Genomic DNA, 13,578 nt, shown 5'->3' with positions numbered 1-13,578 from the left:
TCCCTTGTAAAAATCTTCCCTTGTACCAAATCTTCATTTGCAAGGGTACATATAGTCACTAAGAACTATATATTCTCCCTGGTGGCCTTCATTTAGTCTTACTTCAATAAACAATTAAATATTTAATGCTCAACCACTAGTCCTTATGCGAAGACACTTTGTTAGTCTGAAACTTGTTCTGTATATAATAGATTTCAAATGGGATCATGGGAAGAGTATTTCTTGAATTCCAATAGCAACTTGTGTCTTCTTATTCTTGAAAATCAATTTTGTTGGATAGGAAATCTTTGACTTTCTTTCCTTGAGAATTTTAAATATATTGCTCCAATTTCATCTGGTATAAAGCGCTGCTGTTGAAAATGCTAATAATCTAATACTTTCCCTTACAAATCACGTCTTTTTTAAACAGATGCCCAAAAGATATTTTTAACAGTCCAGTAATTTCACTAGAATATGTCTTGGTATTGGCTATTTTAGGTCAATTTTAGTTATTTGGTGTCCTCTTTCAAGACATAATTTGCATTTTTCTAAAATTCAGGAAGGTATTCTTGAAATATTTTTAATATTTCTTTTGCTTGCCTTGGTTTTCTTCTGTATGAACTATTAATCCTGTTCAATCCTTTTTGCCTGTCTTCAATGTCACTTTTTAATCTTTTAAAAAATCTCTAAATCTTTCATTTTTGACTAAAATTTTCTTTTTACACTTTCTAGTTCTTTTAAGGTCTTATCTGTTTTATTTATCTGTTTACAATTCTGAAATACGGTATTTCTCTTTCCTGAGTTCTGTCATCTTATTTCTTAAAATTCTGATCTATACTGTTCTTTCATGTCTTATATCATCTCAGACTTTGAGCTCATTGTGTAGTAACAGGTTACAGTCTCTTCTGTGGGTATGTGTTTCTGGCATGCTTCCATTTTCCACGGGGATGTTATTCTGTTCCTTACTCTTTTTTTTCTTATAATTTTACATGAGATTTGACCTTGATATTATTTTGCTCATTTTTGTGTAAAATTAATTTTCCTGAACTTTTGGAATGAGGATTCAGGAAAGCTTCATTAAACTCACAAATTCATTCCTGTGTTGTTTTTGCATTGTAACAAACAATATGACAGCTTGATTCCTGGGACTTCTTGGCTCCACTTCCCTTCCCCACTTTGATCTAGACCATCTCTCTTGTCTACTGTCCCTATCCTGTCTAATTTTGATTCCACACTCAGCAACTTTTCTTCAGTGTTAGGCCTTGTCCTGGAAGGGAGCTCTGGCAAGTTGGTTTTGAGAATTCCTAGGGGCTGGTGTGTTTCAGCCCCTTTGGTCCTGATGGTTACATTGCGATTCTCCTGTTCTCAGGTCTGTCAGATGCTACCCTATTGCTTTTTCATGTTCCTCTCTCACAGAGACCATTATCAGTGCAGATCTAGGAGCTGCAGGTGCTTTGTCCCCACCTGCTCATATTTTGGGGGTTGTGAGGCTACTGTTACCTAGTTTTGCTGTCAATGTCCTTAAATTGTTGTTTTAATGTGGGATTTGAAAAACCATGCTGTCACCACCACTATCTTCCCAGAATCCTCTCCATATATTTAATTTTAATACACGAAGTATGATGTGGATTACCTGTGTGACTCCTACTAATGTTGTTAAACCCATGCTTTTCCTGACACTTTAGTTGAGAATGTTCCACTTTACATTTTATTGTTTCAAGCCAGAATGATCCATCTGCTGTTTAAAACCAGGCCTCATTCACTGAAACTCGGCTTCATCAAAGCGTTCAATATCTCTTGCATTGATTTACAAACTTGCCTTACTTCAATTTAACAAGTACTCAAGAATTAGGTCATTCTGAACACATACTACCAGATAATGTAGCAATAAATCTTGCTCAACCCCAGTAGACTGTCACGACCACAATACTAGTAGCTGACTTTGAAGGCACAGTAATAAAACTACTGAGCTGACCATTCTGAGTTCACCTACTCAACATCGGTATATGTCAGAATTAAATATATACCAGTTGTCATATTACTAATATGTTATATGAGCTGTAAACGTGAGCCGGGATTCTGTTTTGCTTACCATTGTATCCCCAGAGGTTAACACTATGCCTTAACACCTAAAACAAATTCAATCAATTTGTTGAATGAATAGATGGGATCTTAGCAGATTATTTACATTGAACTCCCTTCCCAACCTTTTATTCAGTGGGAGATGTTTCAGTACTACCCATTATATAAACTAGCAATTTCATATTGTCTGATGCTGGCTTTGCAGAACCCTTAACGCCAAGTGAACGTGCTACACGCATTTACGAGAGTAATATGATAAGAAGTTTTAGTCATTGTTACTGGCAGTTCAGGCAATGAATCTGGCTAATTTAACAGGTCAGGAGATAGGAAAATGACCAAGGAGGACAGTCACAAGATGTAGCCAGATGTCAGAAATGGTACATCAGATCTGGTTCCCTAACACAAGTGGTTGAAATCAGGAAACCTTATAGTCAGAACTGCGTCATCCAAAGATACTGGGGTTCCCCCCCTTATAAAAGGTTTAGTTTCTTTCTCGACACAGCTGGGTTGGCTTCCCTAGAGGTCTTGATTCCTGTTTAACTCCATCCTCTCCAGGAAGCCTGGACACTCTGGACACAAGGGCCTCAAAGAATCCCACTACAGCCTTGTGAGCATCCACTTATCTGACCGTCTGAGGCAAACAGCAACTGCTGAGACAGGGGAAGGGAGGGGACACAAAGGGAAGGCAGAAGACAAAAAGACACACAAAGAAGCATTTCGTGTTTCACTGTACTTAATGAGAAGATGGGAGGAGAGTTTTGTGTTAATTTTACTGGATGGCAAAGCTTCTTTACCCTATGATTTGCTTAAATCTGAACTGAAGCATTTTGTCAAAGGGGTTGGGTTAGAGTAACTAACAACCTATTATATTGCCTACCTAGAAATTGTAAGATACTAATAGAAAGCATTGACAGTAGGTTTGAAAATATATCAGTAACGTCTTCTTAAACCAGAGCATTATGTGTGTCAACCATGCATAGAAGTACCAGCTCTAAAAGAATTTGGCCTGGGACTCTTAAAAATAAATAATTATTTTGGGGCTGGCCCCATGGCCGAGTGGTTAAGTTCACGCACGCCACTGCAGGCGGCCCAGGGTTTTGACGGTTCGAATCCTGGGTGCGGACATGGCACTTCTCATCGAACCACGCTGAGGCAGCGTCCCACATGCCACAACTAGAAGGACCCACAATGAAGAATATACAACTATGTACGGGGTGGGGTGGGGGGGGAGGTGCTTTGGGGAGAAAAAGGAAAAAAATAAAATCTTAATTATTTTGATAAAAATAAAAATGAAAAACGCAATTATCATCTAGTCTATGGGATCTATATACCATGTCACTGTCCATACCTGAGTGAGCATCTGGTGAAAATCACGTGCAGACCAAGTGAACTGCTTTGCAACTACCAACAATTTTCCTGTATTTGTGGCTATATTTCAGCTCCCACTTAAAGGGAAATTGTGGGCTCTTCAAGATCTCCACTACTTCATATAGGGTGTCGTTAAAAATCAGAAGTAAATACAAGGTAAAGGAGCTCAGATCCCAAGGGAAAGCTCTAATGAGAACCATTTCTTTCATTAGTTGTTTAGACATAGCTTCTAAAATAAGATTTCAGAAAAATCTTTCCACCAAGCAAAAATGCCTAAAATCTAAATGTAAGAATGCTGTGACATAAACCTTAGAAATGTTAATTATGTCATAGTACAGCATTCCTAAATTTCCCAGAGAACAATGTCAACTGAGGCTTTTTTTTTTCCTGATAAAAATTGTTTAATTAAAGTCTAGCTAACACAGATGTTTAACTGTGTTAAGGCCTTTGCCAGCCATGGGTGAGATTTCCCACCCTAATTTTATTTATTTATTTTTTTTTTTATTTTTTTCAGATGTACATATTTCGAATTCTGTATAGATTACATCATGTTCACCACCCGAACACTAACTATAGTGCATCCCCTCACATGTGACCCTAATCACCCCTTTTACCCTCCCGCCTCCCCCCTTCCCCAATGGTAACCACCAATCCAATCTCCGTTGCTATGTGTTTTTTTGTGTCATTTTTATCTTCTACTTATGAGTCAGATCATACGGTATTTGACTTTCTCCCTCTGACTTATTTCACTCAGCATAATACCCTCAAGGTCCATCCATGTTGTCACAAATGGCCAGATGTCATCATTTCTTATGGCTGAGCAGTAGTCCCTCGTGTATAAATACCACATCTTCTTTATCCATTTGTCCCTTGATGGGCACCTAGGTTGCTTCCAAGTCTTGGCTATTGTGTATAATGCCACAATGAACATAGGGGTGCAAGTATCTTTATGCCTTTGTGTTTTCAAGTTCTTTGGATAAATACCCAGCAGTGGAATAGCTGGATCATATGGTAGATCTATCCTTAATTTTCTGAGGATACTCCAAACTGCTGTCCATAGTGGCTGCACCAGTTTGCACTGCCACCAGCAGTGAACAAGGGTTCCCTTCTCTCCACACCCTCTCCAACATTTGTTGTTTCCTGTCTTGTCAATTATAGCCATTCTGACGGGAGTGAGGTGATAACTCATTGCAGTTTTGATTTGCATTTCCCTGATAGCTAATGATGTTGAGCATCTTTTCATATGCCTGTTGGCCATCTGTATATCTTTGGAGAAATCTCTGTTCAGATCTTTTGCCCATTTTCTATTGGATCGTTGGTTTTTTTGTTGTTGAGCTGTATGAGTTCTTTGTATATTTTGGATGTTAACCCCTTATCTGATATGTGGTTTGCAAATATCTTCTCCCAATTGTTAGGTTGTCTTTTCGTTTTGTTGCTGATTTCCTTTGCTGTGCAGAAGTTTTTAGTTTGATGTAGTCCCATTTGTTCATTTTTTCTTTTGTTTCCCTTGCCCAGTCAGACATGGGACTTGAAAATATGCTGCTCAGACCGATGTCATAGAGCGTACTGCCTATGTTTTCTTCTACAAGTCTCATGGTTTCGGGTCTTACATTCAAGTCTTTAATCCATTTTGAGCTGATTTTTGCACATGGTGTAAGGGAATGGTCTACTTTCATTCTTTTGCATGTGGCTGTCCAGTTTTCCCAACACCATTTATTGAAGAGACTCTCCTTTCTCCATCGTATGCTCTTGGCTCCCTTGTTGAATATTAGCTGTCCATAAACGTGTGGGTTTACTTCTGGGCTCTCAATTTTGTTCCATTGATCTGTGTGCCTGTTTTTGTGCCAGTACCATGCTGTTTTGGTTACTACGGCTTTGTAGTATAATTTGAAATCAGGGAGTGTGATACCTCCAGCTTTGTTCTTTTTTCTCAGGAATCCTTTGGCTATTTGGGGTCTTTTGTTGTTCCATATAAATTTTAGGATTCTTTGTTCTATTTCTGTAAAAAATGTCATTGGAACTTTGATAGGGATTGTGTTGAATCTATAGGTTGCTTTAGGAATTATGGACATTTTAATTACGTTAATTCTTCCAATCCAAGAGCACGGTGTCTTTCCATTTCTTTGTGTCTTCTTGGATGGAATACAATCCCATTTACAATTGCAACAAAAAGAATAAAATGCCTAGGAATAAAGTTAATCAACTGAGGCTTCTTTTAAGCCACAGTTTCAAACTGATTTTCACCAAACTGCAAGCATTTTGATGGACTAGTATTAGAAGTCAAATCACATTTGCCACCCTTCCAAGCCTCTGATATGAGAGCATATAGTGGGACAAATATTCCAAGTTTGGCAGATCTGTTATAAAAACATTATTTCTCTCCTTGATTTTAAACTCCTCTACTGTCACATACTTAAAAGATGAGCGTAAGGGAGAATTATGGAATACTGTATAACACTTTAAGGTCATGCATTTTTTGAAAGAATTTTGCATTTTCCAATTGCTTATTCCTCACAGCCAAGCTTCTAGAACAGCGCTGTCCAGTAGAATTTTCTGTGAGGATGGAAATGTTCTATATCTGCACTGTCCAATATGGTGGCAAATAATTCCATGTCGGGGCTGGCCCCGTGGCCGAGTGGTTAAGTTCGCACACTCCGCTGCAGGCAGCCCAATGTTTCGTTGGTTCGAATCCTGGGCGCGGACACGGCACTGCTCATCAAGCCACGCTGAGGTAGCGTCCCACATGCCACAACTAGAAGGACCCACAACGAAGAATATACAACTATGTACGGGGGGCTTTGGGGAGAAAAAGGAAAAAAATAAAAATCTTTAAAAAAAATAATAATAATTCCATGTCACCATTGAACATTTGAAATGTGGCTACTGTGACTAAGTGAATTTTTTTTATTTAATTTTAATGAAATTTAAATTGCCACATGTGGCTGGTGGCTACAGTATTGAATAGCACAGTTCTAGACATAAGTGAAGGCAGATATCCATATTCAACAGAAATTAATGTAAACAATGGCCTGTCCAGGAATGTCAGTGGGTAAAAACAGAACCACTAAAGTCTGATTATTTGCCTGTGTGGGGGAGCAGGATGCTAGTTTACTGGCTATACAACTAGAACCCGGAGAAACCAGCAGAAAGCAACACCTACCCGCTGCCGCCTCTATGCACGTAAGAGGCGTACATAATATATAAAACAGAAGTTTCAATAAGCCACATAAACAAAAATTAACTTAGCTTGAAAACAGATGCCCACAATAGGTAGACAAGTTACTTGTTTCTTCCTCAAATGATATCATTTGAACTGCCAGAATAAGGTTTAAATTGATCACAAACTTTAAACAGAAATAACATAACTAATCAAGATACTTCTTTCCTTCAGCTTCTCATTCTATGCCACTAACTCCCATATGGCTTTAGGCATTCACAATCATTCGGGGCCTCCATCAAATAAGACTCATATAGGGTCCTGTCCTGCTTTATCAATTGATGACACTCAGTTTTCCTTGAGTGTCTAAGATTCCCATTTCTCTTGCCTAAATATAAAGTCTCTCAACATGCCCAGGAAGAGAAGGAAGTGCTATGCTGAGTCTTCACCAGCCCCTCTATCATGACTGTAGAGTGGTTTTGATCTCTACCTCTGCAAAGGCCCTGCTGATAAGAGCTTCTACAGCATCATCTGTCGTTCAGATGTCACTATGGATTTCATCGACATTACAAGGTTCACAACAACATTACAAGTTTCAGTGCTACTTGCAGTGTGAGCCACAACTATCACAACTACCTGCGAGATTTGGCTACCAGTAATAATTAAATCTTTACCAAAGACTGCTTTTCCGAAAAAAAGAGAGGAAGTAAAATAGAGGGGAGGGTTGATGAGAAAAAGAAAGAAACCAGACTTTTCTAAATACGTATTGTAGTGGCTTGTTAAACAGTTACCTTGTTCTGCAAGTGCTCTGTTGATGAGAGCACCAAGAAAGTGCTTTTTTTCTTTCCTTTTTTTCCTGTGGGAGAAGGGAAGCAATGAAGGAAATGAAAGAGTTCATTTAAGTGCCATATTCACATAAGGCTAATTTGTAAAAGCTCAATCCAGCTGAATATATTTACAGCCACCACTGGTCCACAAAACTTCAGTTGAGAAGACTAATTGAGATTCTTCAGGAGGGCTCCCCTGTCTTTAGTAGTTACAGAATGTCTCATTAGGCATTCTGGACCTGCCCTTTCTCTAGAATACGAAGTCTGACTCTGCTTGGCCTGGGTTCACGGCTTGTGAATTTCCAGGAGATTCTAATACATCATTATTCTAAGAGTCTGTTGTGCAGCCCCTTTTGCCTTTTTTTTTTTTTTTTTTTTGGTTTCAAACTAAAGTTGCATTTAACAGGACTGTACTAGTTATATTGGAATACTGTTTAAAAAAACAACTTTGCCCACCTCCAGGATTGTAACATACAGGCTAACGCCCTTATTAAAAACCTTCTCCAGTCTTGCAATAGAGAAATGCTTTCTATAAAAGAGGAGCTGAGGGCTGGAGTTCAGAGAGACTAGTAAACTCCGTAAAATCTTCTTTTCTACCTATTTTCAACTCTCTACATAGATGCAATATTTGACTTTTTTAGACCAGTGAGAGCCTTATGACCATTTGACAATTTTTATTTTCCCAACTATTTTAATTTTCTTCTTTACTAAAACAACATGTAGGGTTCTCTGTGTATTTTTCTAAATGCTTAAAGATGTTGGCGAAATTAGTGTCATGGGAAACTAGATGTTTACTTTATTTAATTAGAAGCCTCTCCCACAAGCTGAGAAAAAAATCTCTTGGCACAATTATGGAATAACTTTTTTTTCTGTCCCTGCTACCTTAATATCTAGTATTACAGGCTTACAAAGCAGCACAGGATAAAACTAAGAGAGTATAAAGGTCTCTAGGTATCTGCCATTATTATTATTGATGTTTTCAATTGTATGTAAGTGACGGCATACATACATACATACACACACACACGCGCGCGCACACACACACACACACACACAGGTATTAATTTTAATACCTATGTTACCTGACTAAGCCCAAAGTTTGGTTGAACTATTCTATTTATGCCTTTCACTTAAGAAAAAAATACAGATCTGCCTCTATCTAAAAGGTAATATTTTATTTCAAAGATATTTCATAACTAATATTTTCCACAGTAAAAGGTAAAATTTCTTGCTGCTGTAAAATTCACATAAGTACTTTTTATTCCACTTGGAATGTAATAATATAATTGAATATACTTTTTGTTTCAATTTCCAACTTTTTTATAGTGAGGAAGACTGGCCCTGAGCTAACATTTGTTGCCAGTCTTCCTCGTTTTGCTTGAGGGAGATTGGCCCTGAGCTAACATCTGAGCCAATCTTCCTCTATTTTGTATGTAGGATGCTGCCACAGCACGGTTTGATGAGCGGTGTGTAGGTCTGTGCCTGGGATCCAAACCCATGAGCCCTGGGCTGCCGAAGCAGAGCATGCAAACTTAACCACTACACCACTGGGCCAGCCCCTCCAACTACTTTTTTAATGACATTCTGAAGGAAGGCCTCTTAGCAAAGGAAATTCCACTGACAATTTATTTCAGTCTTATTATATTTTCTACTAAAAATCAAGCTGTCAAGACAGGAAAATATTACTGGTTTTGTTATTACAAAAAACAAGTGAAAATTTTTAATTCACAAAGGATGAAAACAAGACATTGATCTCACTATACATACAATATTACAATAAACTGATTAGCTGTAGACTAATAAAACATTTAAGATTTCACATACACACATATGTTCTTTCAAACAAGAAACACAGGACAATTTTAATCTTTGATATGTCCATAACTACCACAAGAGAGATCATTGATTTGAGTCTAATTGTTTTCCTGGCATACAATCACCATATAGGCCAGTCCTAAAGCATATTGCATTGTTAAGGACATCTTTAGGCAAATATCACCTCTCGTTTCGGGGCTTTTATCCCCTGTCCAAAACAATCTGCTTTGCCACTGCTATCAAGTAGCCTGGTTTGCTATCAACTTAACAAGATCACAACGACAAACAATATTTTTACCACAAAACTCAACTGAGAGGTTTTTAGACAGCTCACACAAAAAATATTTGTTCCCAAGGAAGGCAATCTGTAAATTATAAATGCAATTCTAAGAAAAAGTCTTGCTTACAAATCATTTACTTTCAAATATTGATGAAGAATGGGTAGGGTGGGGGTGGAGGTGTATTGGTGTGAAATGAGGAAAATGTATTTGCCACAGGAAATATTGGATTGATTTTTTTAAATGAGGTATAAGAGTATGCCAGTAAATGCAAAAGCACAAAGAAATTAAAAACCAAAATGTATATTTCCAATGGAAAAATCTCTAAACCTCTTATAGTTTTCTTTATTCAGATTAGACATTTCATATACAGCAGTTAACCTAGAAAAATACATTTTAAAAAATCTTCAACAGACCATGCTCTCTGTAACAAAACTTTCCAAACCCTGTTTTATTATACAAATCAATCTACATTAGTAATGTAAAAATGAAATTCTCGAATTTAGTAATGTCATTTTCCATCTGACATCTACCTAATTTACATGTGAGTTTCAACTAGTCATACTGCAGTTAGAATTCTGTAATAAATTTTTTCTAATGTATTCTGTACATATTAAATAATCTAAAAGGTTCCTCTTGTAGTGCATTTACCAGTTAGCAAGTCTATTCAGTATTTTTCCAGTACCATTTGCATTACAGTGATTTGCCTGTAAATGTAATTAAAATCTAAAAGTGCACACAGTTAACTTTCTCAAATAACGGCCTATTTCTGGAGGAAACCTAATATTCACGGAAAAGATTACCAATACCATGATTAGAAATGTAGGGTCAGAACATCCTCTGAGACTATACAACACAATTATATACATAAGCTAAAGGGCATTAAGTCTTTAGCCTATATTTACATCAAATAACATCTGTTTCCACAGGGTCATATCAAGAACTCAGTATGGCACTAGATATAATTAGGATTGTTAGCTACAAATCAGTGTAGCACAGACAGCCCAAAAATACCCTGCACTGACTTATGCTAAATTAAACTCCAGTATATCACAGTGTTTTAAGTAGTATTAGTGTGTTGCCCAAACAAGCAACTAAATATCCAATAAGGATGCTGTGCAACACAGTGAGAGGCAGCTAGCCTTCATCAAGGGATTACATCTAGTTATTAAGAATTTGAGCACTTAGACTGCCACTGCATGCAGAAACCCTGAAAAACAAATACACAGGTTTCAAAACAGATATACTTCATTTCGTTTAAAATGCCCAAGAGCGTTTTCAAAATAACTGATAGTGCTGTTCTATCAAGTGATGAACCTAACAAATCATGAGAAGAAATTCTACATTATCCAGTTTGAGGAAAAAAAAACGTAGTTTTCCTATCAAATTATCCAGTGTATATGACTGGTCAGAATTGCAAGTTTTGATTTTTACTGAAATTCAGAGGATGAAATGCAAACATTCGGAATAAAATTAATTCAAAATTACACACAGTTATATCAACTTGCAACAAAGCAGCAAATATGAGGGCCCTACATATGTCTTGACTCTCCCATTCCCTTCTGATCCCTCAAAAAAGTGCAAAATCAAAGAGTCACTGCTTGGTCCAAAAATAAAATACATCATGTGTAAGGATTTGAAATCTGATGGAATCCAGCTTCTATTCCAAGGGTTGTCTTCAATAAGAATCAACGTCCGAAGATAGAACTTATTTCCAGAAGAATTAATTCTACAATCTGATTTTGGTAGACAGTATGAACTGCTATATTACCAGTCTCTTTCTCTGGCTTTAACAGAGTGGGACCAAAAACAATTGCTATACTCTGATACGTCATGCGGTTTTTTTCTCCATTTTCTACAACCCTAAGGAGGAAAAAAATAAATTGTTAAAAGTGAAAATAAAAAACAGAGAGGGAAAATTCTTCAAAGTGTATTAACATAAACAGTTTGCATTTAGAAATGAGAAATAATGCTCATTTTCCTAAGGTACATATAAACTATTTAACCAAGCAGAATTCAGTCCAAATGCCATGTGAAGCTTTCTGTTGGATAAACACAGCTGAAAGGTATAATTATACATACTCCAACAAACTTTCAATATGTGATGTCTTAGCTTAGTGTTTAAAATAAGACACAGACTTAAATATGAGTTACAATTCAGGTAAAAATGATTACTAGGTTGATATGGGAAAAAAATTTCATTGGGCACAGAGATTAAACTTTCAATTTTATTTTTTTTAAATCTCTCTAAGATCATTTATTTTAGTACTCTATCAGAAGGAAAAAATCAGTATTGAAGTGGCTATATAGTAACTCAGAGCAATGATGGCTTTATTTTAAAGTAATTTAATAGTCTTCACTTAACAGCCAATCTCATCTTCATATTAACTAACTTTAGCAACAATTTTTGAACACCTACTATGTGCTAGGTATTATATAATTGCTTCACATATAATATCTACTGTAATGTATTCTTCATACCAAACCAAACTATGAGGAACTGAGGAGCAAAGGAACTGAGTAATCTTTTCAAGTTACAAAGACAGTAAGCAGTATAACTGGGCTCTGAACCTGGGCTTGAGTGACCCTGGCCCCACGGGTGCTACACCACATCTCCTAACTGGGCAGTTCTCTTACCTTTTTTCTTTTTTGTGGGGAGACTCTTACCTTTTGAGATGTCTAAAGAGAATCTGCATTGTATCTTGATTTGGCTTTGGCAACTGTTTAATTAGGTCCTTAACAGCAGTGACTCGCTGTCTTGGTTCTTGTTCTGAAAAAAGATAACTAGAGATGTTGCATAAAACTGAAAGCAGGAGGCCGACCCCGTGGCCAAGTGGTTAAGTTCGCGCACTCCGTTTCGGTGGCCCAGGGTTTCACCAGTTTGGATCCTGGGCATGGACATGGCACCGCTCATCAGGCCACACTGAGGCAGCGTCCCACATGCCACAACGAGAAAGACCCACAACTAAAATATACAGCTGTGCACTGGGGGGATTTGAGGAGAAAAAGCAATAAAATAAAAAAAAAACCCACAAAGATTGGCAACAGTTGTTAGCTCAGGCGCCAATCTTTAAAAAAAAAACAAAAACAAAAACCTGAAATCAGTGACAGTTTGGAACCTGATATTTGGTAATACACAGTGACATCTGGTGGTCAAATTTAAAATTTCTGGAGTAAAACAATCCTTGGAAAAAACTTAAGAAATCAAATAGAATATAGCGACTTAATCTGTACAGAGGATTTTCAACATCTAGAAAAATAACTGAGTAGAATACATACTTACTAATTGCATTCACAAAATCATTAAAATGATTAAATGTAAAAAGAGGTTCAGGTAATTCTCGAAAAAACATTTTGAGCGCTCCAGTGATGACATGAATATCTTCCCATTTACTATCATTCAAGTCCAATTTCTCATCTGAAAAATAGGAGAAATAGGAAATTTTTAAAAATTACTTTAAACCAATTCTAACGGTTATGAGTGATTATTCTGGATCTAACAATAGGAAATGTGATGTTACCATGATTGACTGCAAATCTCAGTTTCTGGATCACTGCAAGGTTGCCACTTACTCTGTATATGCCATCAACATCCAAACCTAAGACACAAATGATAATAGTTTTATGTTTAAAGTACTTGTTTGTCTCTTCTAAAGCTACTTGCATGTTTCAGAATTCTTATTCATTAACATTAGCCTCAATCAAATGGGTAAACACTCTTTTCCTCTAAATGGCTTTTTATAGATGCTTGGCAGAGAGAGGGGGGGTGGAGATACACTCTGAATTCTGTTTAATAAACAGTAACAATTCTACCTTGTTTATCATGTAGACTGTGAATCATTTAAAGGAAGTCATCTCATTAAACCTGGAATACTAACAATTTAAGATAAGCTTCTGCAAACACCTGGGGATAGATAGTTCAAAAAGTAAAGTAGATAAAATCAGCCCACCGATTTTTTTGCATGCTATTTTATAATGTAAATGCATATATTAAAGCACTCTCTTAAAATTGTTTGTTGGGGCCAACCCAGTGGCGAAGCGGTTAAGTTCGCACGTTCCGCTTCTCGGCAGC

At 36.9% G+C, this 13,578-nt stretch overlaps 1 protein-coding gene across 21 annotated transcripts in view; it reads right to left on the bottom strand.

Moving 5' to 3' along the window:
- Positions 1–9,025: 9,025 nt before the first annotated feature.
- The window catches only part of ARHGAP12 (Rho GTPase activating protein 12), a 118,296-nt gene continuing 113,743 nt past the window's right edge, over positions 9,026–13,578 (bottom strand). For all 21 annotated transcript variants that reach the window (XM_070601736.1, XM_070601746.1, XM_070601752.1 and 18 more), the window contains 4 exons: positions 13,028–13,105; positions 12,790–12,924; positions 12,174–12,276; positions 9,026–11,369 (listed from right to left, as the gene is read on the bottom strand). In XM_070601736.1, the coding sequence (XP_070457837.1) occupies positions 11,195–11,369; positions 12,174–12,276; positions 12,790–12,924; positions 13,028–13,105 (491 nt within the window). In that variant the 3' untranslated portion in view covers positions 9,026–11,194. The remainder of the gene's footprint in view (positions 11,370–12,173; positions 12,277–12,789; positions 12,925–13,027; positions 13,106–13,578) is intronic.

Source organism: Equus przewalskii, chromosome 30 (genome assembly GCF_037783145.1).
Source record: "Equus przewalskii isolate Varuska chromosome 30, EquPr2, whole genome shotgun sequence".
NCBI classification, from domain to species: Eukaryota; Metazoa; Chordata; class Mammalia; order Perissodactyla; family Equidae; genus Equus; species Equus przewalskii.
Note: the sequence above shows the minus strand (reverse complement) of the source record. Positions and strands in the feature narration are given on the sequence as shown.